A 16,329-nucleotide genomic window follows, 5' to 3' on the forward strand; every position below is an offset into this window, starting at 1 on the left:
GCGGCACAGCAGCAGTAGGAGGCCCCATTAGCTAAAGTGGTACTTCAGGTTAAGAACAGTTTCAGGTTAAGTACAGACCTCCGGAACAAATTAAGTACTTAACCTGAGGTACCACTGTAGATAGATAGAACCTTGCATTCACTACTATCGTCCCACCCACCTCAGTTCAGTCCATAGCACATATACTGACACTTCCTGTAACAGGACCTTTCTGCACAATCATTTTTTCAAGCAATAAAAGTGCAGCCGTTACTTGTCTGTTGCAGAGGAGGCCAGACATTTTCTTTCCAGTTTTTTCTCCTGCTGCAGTGCCTTAGGATTTCAACCGCTGCCTGGAACATGACTACATGCCACAGGCAACTACTGTTCTTGCCTGCAGTGAGTGGCATCAGCCAGCCATTCCATTCACTGAAGTTCATTTTAAAAGGAACTAGATGGATGAATGGTTTGACTCAAGTTTCTTATGATCAAATCTAAAATCCTATCTACCAAATGCAATACACTACTCTCATCCACTTTCTTGCCATCGCTGCTCTCTTTAAACATTCATTTGCTATCTGTCCTGCTTCCTTTTATCATGCGAACCTTGTTCTAGCTACCATTTCCCTCTATGCTTGCAACTTCTCCATTTATGAAGCAATCTTCACCTTCAAATTCCTCCTCAAAATGCAGTTATTTCCGCTGCTATTTAATCCTCTGCTACTTGTTTTTAGCAAACCAAATCTCCTTTCTCTTTGCCCTGTCCATCATATCTTGGCACCAAGGCATTTCGGTTTTCCGGCCATATTCCCTTCAACACTCATGTGCACCTGTGATAGCAGCACTTGCCAATTGCCTTTGGGTACAGCGGCACCTCCCACACCTGCAATCATCCAATGTTCCCACAATAAAGTTTCGTATCCATTTACAGAGCCATGTTCAAGGTTCTCATATTAACTTACAAAGCCCTGAACACCTTAGGCCCAGGGTCAACCTCCGGGATCACCTGAACCCTTATATCCCAGCTCGATCACTGAGATCATCTGCAGGAGGATCGTTGGTCATTCCTTGAGGCTCATTTGACAACAATAAGAAACCAAGGACTCAGCTACACAGCTGCAAATAAAACACTTCAAAACTGTGACACTAGATGGCAACAGTGAGCTACGCAAAATTCAACGTGTTTTTCAAAAACTTTTTTTTAAAAAGATTTTCACAGCTTTTTCTTTTATGTGTGTAGATTCTACCCAAGTCTTTAGTGTCCTCAGCCTTGTCCTGTGGAATATTCTGCCAATAGAGTTTTATCAAGTGCATTCTGTGTCAAATTTTAAATGCCTGCTGGAAACATTTCTGTCAGGGAATTATTTCTCTTCTCTTAACCAGTTGATCAAAATAAAAAATAAAAATACCTGTTTAAAGTTGCCACTGCGCCTTTGCTCCCAGTCCATCATGTCATGGAAAATAGGAATCATTACATTTCGAAGATCTGGTTGAGGTATCAGTGTCACTTCTAAGAACGGGCCAATCAGTGCTGGGATGAAGTGGACTTTGTGTTCCCCTAAAATGAAAACGAAGCCAGATTGACTTGAACTACATTCAGGGATGAAATACTGCAAAACAGAAATGCTATAACTGTAAGATGGATTGAGTTATTTGACGTCATAAAGATCTACAGTACGTTTTGTCCAATAACCTTTTCAGCGTCGATCATTTTATGAATAGATATAAGAGAAAGAAACCAAGGACAAGATAAAGATAGGCCTAATCTTAGACATGGATGAGACTGCTCATGTCTCACAGAGATTTTGAGACTGGGATGTGGAGAAAAAATAGCTCGGCCTTCTTGAAGTGTTTTCCTAAGAAATGGGTCTCTCCACCAAACCAATTTGCACTAACTTGTTAACTGGAATGCAACATGAATCAAACGGGACTATGAAATAAATAAAATCCTCAAGAAACAATGATCAAACAGGACTAGAAGCAAAGATTGCAAAGTACATGTTTTCTAAAAGGCCAGTTTTGTGTTAAAGGTACAAGATGTTCTGGCATTCTTGTATCTGAATCTTCAGAGACTGGAGCAAGTGTGAGTACCTACCTGAATGTATATGCACATCAGGTAGAGGCAAAAAAGTGCACCCACCCTCCATTTTGTAGTCACAACAATGGAAGTGCAAATTTCACCTGTTGAAAAGGAAGCTGGCACTTAGCTTTTTGAGGGGGGGGGAACGATGAATCCCTTTACAAACAAAAACAAAACAACTTAAGGGTGAAAGTTGCCCACTAAGAGTGTTTCTTTAATTGGAATTAAAGAAGTTTTATTAATTTGAGAACCGCCCTATGGTCCATGAAGAAGTTACTGAAATACGTTGGCTGAAGTAACATAATGTTCTCTCTGGCAACAAACTAGTATTACCCATCAGATTAGCAATGTTTTCTAATCTGCATGGATATGGCAGCAAACAGATGAAGTAATCCCTGCTAATAGCACCAACAGATAGAGAGACCCAGGCATGGGTTGTGGCGCACAACATGCACATTGTGTTGCTTCAATATAACCCTTCACATTATATTCACATATAATTGGTTTGGCACCCTTCAGAGTCTTGTTATTTTCCATTACGAAACTTGACAGCAAATTCGCTCGTGGGAGTATTTTCAAGTTCTCTATAATGTATGTGTTTTCAAAATACAGAAGATCAATACATGACTCTTTTTTTCTAGGTGGGGGAAGGTTACAAGAGCTTATCTGCATTCCAAACAACACTGGCAGTTCCAGTAGAATATAATATAATACTGTATGCCACTACAAACAATGTATAATGAACACGCAAATAAAAATGATGATATTCCTAAGGATCCCGTGATAAGAGCTAGGCCTGAACCTTGGAGCTGAACGACAGTAACTCACAAATCCAAAGCATATCCCCCACCCAGATTATGGGGGGGGGGGGGGCAGCCTCCCAAGCCAGCAAGGGCCAGCACAGGTGATACAGCCTCCTTTTGAAAATAATAATAATGAACAAATTCCTATGACCCACAAATAACCTAGAGATGCATTTAAAATAAATGCACTCATTCTACTCATGTAAAAACACGCTGATTCCCGGACCGTCCGTGGACTGGATTTAGAAGGCGATTGGGCCGCATCCAGCCCACGGGCCTTAGGTTGCCTACCCCTAGTCTAAACCACTGAGCCTCTTGGGCTTGCCGATCAGAAGGTTGGCAGTTTGAATCCCCGTGAATGGGTGAGCTCCCGTTGCTCGGTCCCTGCTCCTGTCAAACCTAGCAGTTCGAAAGCCCATCAAAGTGCAAGTAGATAAATAGGTACAGCTCCAGCGGGAAGGTAAATGGCATTTCTGTGCGCTGCTCTGGTTTTGCCATGCTGGCCACATGACCCGGAAAAACTGTCTGCAGACAAACGTTGGCTCCCTTGGCCAGTAAAGCAAGATGAGCGCCACAACCCCAGAGTCGTCTACGACTGGACTTAACTGTCAGGGGTCCTTTACCTTTTTATCTTTCAGTATAATGTGCCCTTTTATTTCATTGGACTATTTTTGGCAAAGTACAATTATCTTCCCTCTGGATTTAACATACCATTTGTGTCTACTACAATCATAATTCAGTAAATTCTATTAACAGTTTTTTAAAAAAACAAAACCTAAACTAAACCCACCATACACACATTTTATAGAACATTGCCTGCCCATCATTTGGGGCATATATATCATCATCATCATCATCATCATTTTCCAGCATCTGTCAAGGAAGAAGCAAAACAATATTTCCACGTGGATCTGCATTCCATCCCACCCCCTGTGATTCATAAAGCATGTGAGTTCTGCATTTTAGCTAATATTTCATTATGGACCATATAAACCTTGTTTGTCAATAGTCTGATCAGCAAACAAGCATTCAAAATTACTTATTGACTCAAGTTTTAGAACTGAGTCTCTACGCCTCTAGGAGGTGTATCTGGCACCTTCATTATACAGTTTCTGGAGAATCCTGAAGACTCTCCTTTTTGCAGTGGCTTTTGACACTTCAGGTGTACTTATTTCTGTAATTGTAAGTTGCTGTAAACTGTTTTTAATATTGTGTTGTAATGCTGCGTTTTAATGTTGTCACTCACTCTGGGACCTTAGGGTGCGGGGCGGGTAATAAATTTAATAATAATAATAATCCTAAAAAGTAAACTGAGGTGAAGTATCCAATACTCAATTTTCTCCTTTTGCCACTTAATCATAAGTTGCTTACCAAAATTTCTTATCAAATTCATAAACCTTAATCAAAGACTATTTATACTATTTACAAGCAATCATAAACAAATTCAAGTGAATAAAATCATTTCGTGGTGACATGGAATAAGCTAATAATTAACCCCTTTCATAAGCTTCAGTAAAATGTGTATCTTAATCCAAAATTAAAATAGTAAAAGACAACTAGCTAGAACCATCATTAATTCATTGATATTGTAATTCATTCAGCAATAAGTTGTAATTCATTCAGCGTTAGGGTAAAATAACCTTATCCAAAATGAAGCCATTCATTAATGAGTTAAATAAGGCGGTCCTTCATTAATGACCCTGCTAAATATAGTCATTAAAGGTTAGCTTCTTTAGCATGTAACCAAAGTGCATTAACCAAATATCCAAAGAACTGAGATGAATCATTTAGATGTGACAACAGAATATCCTCAAAAAAGGTGTCCTTGTTGCTATTAAAGAACAGTGAATAGATAATTGTGTAGGGAGCAATCCTATGCCTGAGAAGCTGGTGTGAAGCAAGCCAGTGTAAATTAAGCTGGCATAACGTTATGCCAGATCCAAACCTGTTCAGCAGAGAAATTGCTGCTGCTCTACTTAAGCCTGGCAGAAAGAAAGAAAGCCTTTAAAACAGTGCTCTGTGCTGGGTTCCCAGGTCACGTGACTGAGCTGAACAAGCTTGGGATTGAGCCTAAATCCCTGCTCTCTGGGTCCAGCACACCACACCCCCTTGCACACCACTTTTTTGGGGAATTCCAGCAGCCTTGACTCAGCCAGCTTTGGTCCTGGCTGAGCCAGGATAGGAAAGTTATGCCAGCGTATATTTGGCTGAGCCAGAGTTGGCAACTTAATGCCAGCTGAGCCAGGTATATGAGATGGAGATGTGCCCTCATCCCAGCACATCTTGCCATAGGATTGCCCTCTGAATCAGTTAATCAATTGGATGGTTAATCAGTGGGGCAATTAGTTAAGAGATTAGCAGCCTTTTATTGACTCCAATTAGTCATCTAGGTAACTGGCTTGTTGTTAAGTGGTAAGCAGTCTTTTATACTTAGGGGAGGGAGAAATTACTCTGCAATAAATCATTTAGTCTAGAGATACTTACCCAATGCTACAGCATATTAGTCTCTTAAACTGTCAGCTGCACCACCAAGTCAATTAGCTTTGTAACAAACAGGATTTTATTGGCTCATTATTACCATTTGCATCTTTAGACTTCAGCATCTTGCAAGCAAGGTTTCTGAACCAAACATCTTCCACATCTTTTGGCAAAGCTGGAGATGCTTAAACGCCTTGGCAGTGTTAGAAGGGGTGGTCTAATCACACTGTTGCCATCTGTCCTCTTTAGAGTATTACAGAATCATAGAATTGTAGAATTGAAAAGCATCACAAGGGTCATCTAACCCAACATCCTGCAATACAGGAATCTTTTGCCCAACGTGGGGTTCGAACCCTGAGATAGTCTCAACCTCTATGGACTGAGCTATTTCTGAAAGCAGGGGTGGGGTATTGTGGTTCTCCAGATCCTGTTGGACTACAGCTCCCAGCACCCTCAGCCAACATGGCCAATGGGCAGGGACCTTGACAGTTGTAGTCCAGCATCTGCAGGACCACCCAACCTTCAAGAACCTGGGACCATCTAGACCTGGTAAAGCAGAAACTGACATAAGACCCTTGCCAAAATTCTCAGCTCCACACTGTTATTTGCAATGGGTAAGAAAGATACAGGGAGAGGGAATCTGCATTCTTCCTCCTTCTCCAGCCTCAATTTCCACCCATGTGTTTCTTAGAAGAGCAGGGATTGTACAATCCTGCAGGAAGGGAGAGTGGCAACTGACAGAGGAAGGCTCTCACCGCAGTTCCTGACTCCATCCGACTATTTGGGTGTTTGGAATTAACATTGCTTGTGCCTTTGTAGTCTAGAGCGGAGGAGGAGTGATGGTTGATAACAAGAAAAGTTTGGATTTGATATCCCGTTTTATCACTACCTGAAGGAGTCTCAAAGCGGCTAGCATTCTCCTTTCCCTTCCTCCCCCACAACAAACACTCTGTGAGGTGAGTGGGGCTGAGAGACTTCAGAGAAGTGTGACTGGCCCAAGGTCACCCAGCAGCTGCATGTGGAGGAGCTGGGAAGCGAACCCGGTTCCCCAGATTGCGAGTCCACCGCTCTTAACCACTACACCACACTGGCTCTCTCAACAAGCAATATATTGATTAGAATGATCAACTTCAAGGTATGATAAACCCTCTGCAGATGTGCCACGAAACTGCATTCACCAGATGTTAATGGTCACTGGTTTACCATAATCCTTCAAAACAGTGTATTAATAAGTACTGCCTCCAAATTTAAGGATATGGAAGCAAGTGCAAGCTTTCAGGATCCACACATAAGATCTGTTTCACTTCTGAATCTTCATTTGTTAAGGCTTACATACTGTAGGTCACGCTTTTGCACAGTTTTCTAAGTAAAGCAACTCCAGTTTTTATACATATATATGGATCGGGATCCTAAGAAAAACCAAAAAGCTTACCTAAATTTTGCCACATGCTGAAGATTTCACATCCCATTGTCACCCGCATATCGCCGTATCTGTGATATATTTTTAAAAACCAAAGATTATTTGGCAGATCATTTCACTATATCATAAACCAGTGTATCATGAACTGTATCATAAACCAAAGAAGGGCAACTGCTGTGCATTTTGCTCCTGGAATTTGAGTACTTGTAGAATATGTGGCTGAGCAATCCTGCTCCTGTCAACCTCCTGATCATAGGACAGAATAATGTTTTTAACCGAAATTGCTTCTAGAGGTGTTTTTTTAATTGGAATTATTTTCAGAATGTGGCCCAGCTATCAGGTTGCAATGTAATATAGAGTTCTCACAAGATTACACAGACACGATAGCTGGAATTCCAAGGGGTGTGCTTGCATGGAAGAAAACTGCAGTCATAATGATGTCTTCCTTCTCCCTCCCTGCCATAACAGTTCCTACTGCTAAAGAGGTAATGAGGCCTTCAGTTTAAAAAGCAGCATGTGTCTTCAGCAGTGGGGATCACTGCAACAAAACAGTGAGGGAAAATTTGAGCTATACATATAGTTATTCTCACAGGCACACTTTCTTTCTTTGATTCCTGATGTGTACTTCTTCTGCACATCGACCCCATTCCTTGCATTAAACAGGAACTACATAACTTAGAATTAAGATGGACCAGGCAGATTTCATCCAAGAGCTTGGATGGTTCGTACAGAATACCCAAAGTATTCCTTTTCTTTTCTTTTCCTTTTCTTTTCCTGGCAAGGGTCATGCAAGTTATGTCAGCAATAAATTCAGCTGTTAAGAATTGCTTACTTTGCATAATAAAGAGTAACAGAAATATTGGGTGCTCTCTAGTTCAATAGTGATAGTGATACTTACTTTTCTAACACCTTTTTCTTCTTGGATGGGGTAAACATCTCTAACTGCAGGCATAACTGGTTTATAAAAATGACAGCCAGGTAAAAGTAGGAATCCCATATCTGGAAGTAAATAAATACAGAAGAAGAAGAAGAAGAAGAAGAAGAAGAAGAAGAAGAAGAAGTAGTAGTTTGTTATTCATATCCTGCCCATCTGGCTGGGTTTCCCCAGTCACTCCAGGCAGCTCCCAACAGAATATTAAAAACACAATAAAACACCAAACATTAAAAATTTCCCTAAACAGGACTGCCTTCAGATGTCTTCTAAAAGTCAGATAGTTGTTTATTACCTTGACATCTGATGGGAGGGTGTTCCACAAGGAGGGCACCACTACCGAGAAGACCCTCTGCCTGGTTCCCTTCAACTTCACTTCTTGCAGTGAGGGAATCGACAGAAGGCCCTTGGAGCTGGACCTCAGTGTCCAGGCTGGACAATGGAGGTGGAGATGCTCCTTCAGGTATACTGGGCTGAGGCTGTTTAGGGCTTTAAAGGTCATCACCAACACTTTGAATTGTGCTCGGAAATGTATTGGGAGCCAATGTAGGTCTTTCAGAACCGGTGTTATATGCTCTTGGTGGCCGCAAACACAAAGTGTGGTTGTTTCCCTCCTATTAAGAGATACTACAGCTACGATTGCTATATTTTGAGGAGCCAAAAATAGGACACATTTGCCAACTTCCGCTTATAACTATAGATTGCTTTGACAACTCTACTCATGAAAAGGAGGATGTGTCCTGGAAAAAGAGGACATATGGCAATCCTAGCTGAGCAACACCATGGTGACCATGATTTAGATGTATGCTGCCATGAGTGCTTTAAAAAAAAAAAAAAAGTAAGTGGGACATGTTTATAAATAAATAAATTAGTGCAGGGGGATGCTGGGAAGGAAAATGTTTGTTAAGATCAAAAGTTCCAATGAAACACATATTAACACCACGAGCAGGTCAGTAAATACAACACATATGTCCACGAACAAAACTAAAAAACTCTTTAAAAATCAGAATAACTAAGAAAAGGTACAGGCAGCTGGATAACCTAAAATGCAGATCATTCTAAAACTTCCAAATGAACTAAAATAGAAGTCCTACAAAGTCATATTCTGAAAGACTTTCAGCACAGGATTGCGATCCTCTAATCATTGATCAGCCTAAATCTGTGGCAGTACTATTGCTTACCCAGAGACTACAGGAAGGGAATGAAATTTAGGAGAGCTCATTGCACTGGAAGCCCAGCGTAGCAACAGAGGGGAATGGAAGATACCAACAGACATTTAGGAGGAAAAGATCGTTATTACGGAAGCCAATCGCTAGCTTACCTTGTAATCAAAGCTTTCATTTAAGAAGTTTTTACGAAGGGCATCCGAAAGATATAATACTGTTGTAATAATAACACTAGAAAAAGAAGAAAATATTACATATTTTAGTAATGATACTGGCTAAATTATATATATGATCTATTTTCTTTTATTAAGGCAACAAAACCAACTGCAGACTACAAGATAAATGATGCATAATAAAATCTTAATAACTTGTGAAATAGGAGTCTATAAGCTACTGGAATATGTATTTCGCATCTAGTTATGTTGATGTGAGATATGAAATATTCTGATTAATACATCTCTTCAACTCACAGAATTTATGAAGGAAAGCAATGGGGGAAAGCTATTAATATACTTTTGTGTATTACTAGCTTTGTTTATTTGTTCTGGCACAACCAATTTCTTTTCCTAAAAGTTAATATGTCCATTTCTAAAATTTATGTATCTAGGACTAATTACTTGTAGGCTTTAATATAGAACCATCATCCTTAGCTCAGATTTGCCAAGTACAATCAATGTCATCAGGGCTGAAGTATAGCTGGCAAAGCTGAAAGCTTTGTATGTATGAAAAGACACCAATCTCCTCTCAAATATATTCCAACACTGATACACTATTTTAAATCTATTTCTGATGGACCCTTTCCCCCACCAATCACCTCCTAAGTTACTGCCTCTTCCCTCAGCCCTAAGCAAAACTGTTAACATTCTGTGGGATATTCATGTTTTGAAAACACAATACAAACAAAAGTCCTATTGGTTTATTCCAGAGATTTAAAGATCCAGAAACTACTAAAAAAAGAAAAACCAACCCCCCAACCAAAAAACCCCAAACACTTTCCCTAAGACCACACATTTTGTTTGCTCATAGGACATCAGAAGGATTAATAAAGTTTCCATAAACTATGCAGACTACATTCTTGCATCCTTCAAAACACCAGTGAAAACCACCATTGGCCACAATTTTGTTCAACTAATCATCGAGAGCCAATGTGGTGAAGTGGTTATTGTATTGGGCTGAGGACCAGGGGAACCCAGGTTCAATTCTCCACAGAAACATGAAGCTCACTGGGAGATATTCAAATAAGTTTTGTTCAGAGCAGACCCAGTGAAATGAATGAATGTTACTAAGATAGGTTAATTGATTTAAAAGGCTCCAATCTGAGTAAAGTGTAGTTGCATACCTATTCCTAATGAGTCTTACAGAGTTGTTGTGAGTATAAAATAACTGATCTTTTGAAATCCTAGATTCTGTTAGGCAACTAAAGTTATATTACCGTATTTTTCGCCCTATAGGACGCACTTTTTCCCTTCCAAAAATGAAGGGGAAATGCGTGTGTGTCCTATGGGGCGAATGCAGGCTTTCGCTGAAGCCTGGAGAGCGAGAGGGGTCGGTGCGCACCGACCCCTCTCGCTCTCCAGGCTTCAGGAGAGCCGCAGCGCCAGTCCCACAAGGTCGGGGGACAGTGGGGAGGCGGAACGCCGCCATCCCGCTGTCTCCCGATGTGGTTTGGAGGCTGACGGTGGGGAGACGCGTGCTTCTCCCAGCTGCCAGCCCCGCAAGCTCCGGGGACAGCGGGGAGGCGCAGCGCGTCTTCCCGCTGTCCCCGGACCTGGTCTGCAGGCGAGCGGCAGGGAAAAGAGCGCTTCTCCCCGCTGCCTGCCCCGCAAGCTCCGGAGACAGTTGGAAGGCGCAGTGCGTCCTCCCGCTGTCCCCGGACCTGGTCTGCGGGGGGGGGGGGCGGGGAGAAGAGCGCTTCTCCCTGCTGCCGGCCCCACAAGCGCCTGGGGGAAAATATTTTTTTTCCCCTTTATTTCCCCCCCAAAAAACTTGGTGCGTCCTATGGGCCGGTGCGTCCTATGGGGCGAAAAATACGGTACTTATTTAGATGTTCTCTCATCCCCAGTGCTATTTTTTCTGGGGGTACACATACCCCTAAACATTTTGTGAATCTAAGTTTAGCCTTATTGAGGGACAGTATTTCAATGAGTAGGAAAATGAGAGCACCCCTAAACATTTTTTTTAAGAAAAAAGAAGCACTGCTCATCCCTATTTAAAGGAATGCATAACATCCAAATTTGTAATGTACTTGACAAACTGTCACATCCCGTTTAAACATGTTGCGAATAATGCAGTTTTTGTCTTGCAAACCACGTTCTAGCCGATCCAGTGCTCAGCTGGTGTACCATAGCGGAGAATCTGTCACACTTAAGAGGCCTCACTCCAAGCTCCAACTTACCAATGCCATGAAAACTAGCAGAACCTTCACGCGTGTCATTGGGCACAGGGCTGCATCCTACATAAATAATTTACTTCTAAATAAGTAAGATTATATGCAAAAAGGTACAAAGACCTCACATGATTACTTGTTTTATGCCTAGTACCAAGGAAGGACTAAGTTTTCAAATGAGGCTATTGATGTTTTTCCAGTACTGTGTGTTTAAATACTGTGTGCATTCTGGGCCTCCTCAGCTGATGAAGGATTTAACTTGCATCAAATACTGCCAGTACTTTGCAATCATCCTTATGCTTACTTCGCTTTGCCAACCTAGTCATTGATGTTAGAATTCTATTTGTTGGCATGCAATATGTTCCTGACTTGAAATCAACGGTAGTTCTCTTCTGCCTTCACAACCAACAACATAGCCATCTTTTCTCCTTTTCAATTTTAAATTACACCAAACAGTACCATGGTTAGCAATGAACTGCTGGGCATATATATATATATATACACACACACACACACACACACACACACACACACACAGTGGTGCCTCGTAAGACGAAATTAATCCGTTCCGTGAGTCTCTTCGTATAGCGGTTTTTTCATCTTGCAAAGCAAGCCCATTGACAGCTTAGCGGATTAGCACTATTAGCGGTTTAGCGGCTTTTAGCGGCTTATCAGCTTAGTGGATCAGCTGATAAGCGGCTTAGCTGCTTAGAAAAGGGAGGGGAGGGGAAAAAACCCCGCAGGAACTCGCAAGACATTGTCGTCTTGCGAAGCAAGCCCATAGGGAAATTCGTTTTGCGAAGCGCCTCCAAAACGGAAAACCCTTTCGTCTAGCGGGTTTTCTATCTTGCGAGGCGTTCATCTTGCGGGGCACCACTGTAATCTTTTGTGGGACAAAAGCTCTAAGCTGCTAAAGATTTCACCGTTCTTCGTGTTTGTCAATTTTTGAATTGCTTTCCTTTCTCCAGAGTCTTCCTGTCTGATTTCATTTCACCACTGATCTATCTAAGACACGTGCTCATTTCTTTGACCTATTCAATGTGAAAACCATAGGCATTCCATACTACCTATAGACTATAAACCTTAATGGCTTGTTAGGATCAAGCCAGAAGTGGCAGACTATAAAGGCAACAAACAGGACCGGTAGAGACCCCTTATCAGACCACATTCCCTACTGCAGCTCAGGATAATGCTCATCCTTCATAAAAGCTTTCTGGCTGAAGAGAGAAGGAAACTCTGCCGCTTCTCCATACCACAAACTTGCCTCTCAAAACAGCAATTCAAAGATACACTTAGAAAAACTACAGGGCTAAAAAAAACTCTTTAAAAAGTTTAATTTCTCATTAGGAACCAAAACATTTGAAGAACCAACATTTAGCTTAAATTCGTAACCATTTGTCCCTAGGCCACCGAAAATGAATGATTCTGTTTCTACAGGAACAATAGTAAGAGTAGAATGACATTCGTGTTTCTGGAAAACTAGTTGTTATATGTTATTTTAGCAGACAGCGGCACAGGAAGACTTTGCAGTCGTCAACTTTATCTTGTATTCATCCAAATGTGCACGCATAAATGCTTTAAAAGATATTTCACATTACTTAGGTCTTTAGTCTGCAATGCGCTGCCGGGAGACATGCAATTTGCAAGCAGGCAGAGCAACCTAATGTGGCTGGAGGGAAGGGGAATCCTTGACAAAAGAACCATGAAATTCAGAACCTTACAGGTCCTGCGCTGGCTAGTGTGAAAGGGGGAAAGGGAGAACTGGGGTGGGGAAACAAGTACAGTGGTACCTCGGGTTAAGTACTTAATTCGTTCCGGACGTCCGTTCTTTACCTGAAACTGTTCTTAAACTGAAGCACCACTTTAGCTAATGGGGCCTCCCGCTGCCGCCGCGCCACTGGAGCACAATTTCTGTTCTCATCCTGAAGCAAAGTTCTTAACCTGAAGCGCTATTTCTGGGTTAGCAGAGTCTGTAACCTGAAGCGTATGTAACCTGAAGCGTATGTAACCCGAGGTACCACTGTATGTCAGCACCAGAGCTGCTATTCATTTTCCCTTTCTTGCCATTAGTGTGTTGGAGAAATTGGAGGAATTTGAATTCTACAGATTCAGAATCTCTCCTGCACATGCCCAAGGTCAGACGGCTGTTGCTATTCCCAGAGCCAAAACAAAGGCGTCTCTGGGGATCGAACTCCTTCTCTGCTTGTGAAGAGGGAGCTTTGAAATATTCTCTGGCCGCTCAGATGACCTCCCAGGGGCCACAGAACTGGTTCTTAAATTACCAGTATTATTCCCAGTCCTATTCCCATTAACACCAGTTCTACTGTTACCGTTATATTTAAGCAGCCTTACTTGTTAGCAACTAAACGCATCACCGTCCAGTCCTTTGGAAACATCTCTGGCCGTATTAATATTCGAAAGACTGTAAATATCTGTAATAAGAAATCCTAGAGCAGAGGAGAAATATTCCATAGATAAGAGAAAGAAATGTGCAGCAAATCGTTTTAGCATTTGACATTACAAAACTTGCAATTAAGAAGGAAACAAGATTCTAATAGGTTATGGGGGGGGGGGGTAAAAGCAGCTACTTTTTTTTCCTCCAAGGAAACTTAACAGGGATTATGAAACGATTTAATGACGTGCTTTTAAGTGAGATGCAGACAGGAGATTGTGTTGTCAAAGGCTGCTGAATAATGCATTACTTCTGCGATACAAATAAAATGTAAAGTTAATCTTTATACCACACAGACATTTTAAACCTTTAAAATAGTAACACACGTGATTCTTGAAATTTGCAAACTTCGGCTTTACTTTTCGCAAATAAAGGGTGTAGACTGCATGTGAAAACAATTTCTACCGGATTGGGCTGCTGGTGGGGGACTCACATGATTGAAGGCTGGATGTGCATCATCCAGATGTTTACCCTCAACATTCTGTTACTGACAAATCAAATTATTCTGATTGCCTGCAGCACCTGAAGTGCACCGTCAGCTAGTGAGGCTGTAGCAATTTGGATTGCTACCTAGAATGCCTACATGAGGGACTGGATAGCTCAGTTGGTAGAGCATGAGACTCTTAATTTCAGGGTTGTGGGATCGAGCCCCACGTTGGGCAAAAGACTGCAGGGGGTTAGTCTAGATGACTCTTGTGGTCCCTTCCAACTCTACAATTCTATGAGGGTTACGGGAATCCCTTAGACAATTAATGATGAACAATAATATTCCCTGCTCTGTTATGATGTAACCCTAATGCTAGTCTTTAACCTGCAAAGAGGGATAAAGTTGTCAAGATGTGTAGAAGTATGTCAACCTAGCTGCAAGTCTTCAGACTTTGCTGTGAAACTTCTGCTGGACTAGATCTGGTATCCTAGGGATAGGTACCTTTGAAAAACATGGACTGGCAAAGAGATGGATATCTATTGCCTGAACATCAATTTCCCTGCCTGAAACACCCAAACTAGCAGAACGACAACAACTGAAACAGCCTGATTCCTGGAGGCAGCAAGTCAATATTATTATAGCCTGTAATAAAATCACAGCTTCATAATGGACGTAATGATCTGTGTTCTAGGTCTGGTGGGGTGAAGTCTGTAGCAGTCATGCTGGAAGCTGCTCAGATAATATCCACCCATGTGCACTTCCAGGCTTTTAGCGCATGACATGTTGTTCTTGGGTTCTATATATACACAAATTCATGCATTTTCAATAGTACACAGCTGGCTCTGGTAAGATGCATCTGTCTCCCTCATTACTGACTTGCAGGAGGAATGTAAAAACATTCCTGTTTACCCAGGCATTTGATGGCTAAAAGATACTGTTCCTGGCAACTCTGAAATCATTAGCTGAGAGAATGTGGTGGTTTTAAACTGTTCTTGGAATGTTTTTAATTATATTGGGTGGAATTTGCCTAATCAGCCCTGGCAGCAGCACTTCTGCTTGCGCAATAGGGCTTCTGTCCCCCATCCTGCCCTGTGCACATACCTCAAGATTGACCCACTGATATTAATGAGCATGACTAACTCAGGACCTACTCTGAGGCGAACGGTGAACTGTTATCTCATCCCCAGAGTCATTTTGTCGCAAAGCAAGGATTTGAACCCAAATCTTCAACAACTGAGCTCGGCAGACAATCCACTTTATCACACTGATCCGTATACATGAGAAACCTTACATTAGCAAGTCACCACTAACCCTAAAACAATAACCTAAGAAAGTTAGGTCATGCTCGATTCCCACTGGGATCAGTGAGCTTATTCAACTGGCTTTGGATTGCGTCTCACAAGCGAATATCAACGGTCGCTTAAGTAAAACAGGACAATCATGAATAGACTGGAAGGGGGAGAAGTTGATGAGAACATTTGTAGATGCTAAAGCACAAGACTTGCTACTTACCCTCAGCTCGTCCCTCGTCTTGAATCTGTCAAGGAGCTGCTGGTAATGTCTGTCAGTCATTTGGCGCAATAATGACAAAAGACATGAAACAAACTCTCCCTGAAAGAAATGGTTTTAAAAGGAAAAGAAAGGCATTACAAAGTAAACACGGTTGTTGTTGTTTTTTAAAAAAGTATGTGTTTTCTATTGATTATGGAGATATGAGGACAAGCATTATTATTATTATTATCATCATCATCATCATCATCATCATCATCATCATCATTTATTAAGTTTGTATACCTGCTCTATACCTGCAGGCCTTAGTTTAGGGCAGTTCAAAACATAAAACCACAAAATAAAAACACAAAACACATAATAAGAACAAGAACAACCCACTAATCCCCCCCAAAACATTTTAAAAGGACATTGTTTGTCAATCAGCCAAAGATGTCGAAGAGGAATGTTTTTTGCCTGGTGCCTAAAGGTGTATAATGAAAGTGTCAGCCAAACCTCCCTGGGAAGAGCATTCAACAAAGAAAGCCCCTTTGCAAAGATGTATCTTAAACCCAACACTGCAGTTCTTTCCTCAGTGTTTAACAACTGAATCACATTTCCTGAGCCTGAAGTATAAAAAGGTAAAGGTAAAGGGACCCCTGACCATTAGGTCCAGTCGTGACCGATTCTGGGGTTGCAGCGCTCATCTCGCTTTATTG

General features: G+C 41.5%; 1 protein-coding gene across 5 annotated transcripts in view; it reads right to left on the bottom strand.

Annotated features, from left to right (window-relative positions):
- Positions 1-16,329, bottom strand: part of DOCK4 (dedicator of cytokinesis 4) — a 270,878-nt gene that overhangs the window by 57,367 nt on the left and 197,182 nt on the right. For all 5 annotated transcript variants that reach the window (XM_081877774.1, XM_081877772.1, XM_081877773.1 and 2 more), the window contains exons 26-31: positions 15,635-15,733; positions 13,596-13,690; positions 9,013-9,088; positions 7,659-7,759; positions 6,773-6,831; positions 1,389-1,537 (exon numbers count right to left, since the gene is read on the bottom strand). In XM_081877774.1, the coding sequence (XP_081733900.1) occupies positions 1,389-1,537; positions 6,773-6,831; positions 7,659-7,759; positions 9,013-9,088; positions 13,596-13,690; positions 15,635-15,733 (579 nt within the window). The remainder of the gene's footprint in view (positions 1-1,388; positions 1,538-6,772; positions 6,832-7,658; positions 7,760-9,012; positions 9,089-13,595; positions 13,691-15,634; positions 15,734-16,329) is intronic.

The sequence above is a fragment of the Podarcis erhardii genome (assembly GCF_964252035.2).
Source record: "Podarcis erhardii genome assembly, chromosome: 10".
In the NCBI taxonomy this organism is placed as follows: Eukaryota; Metazoa; Chordata; class Lepidosauria; order Squamata; family Lacertidae; genus Podarcis; species Podarcis erhardii.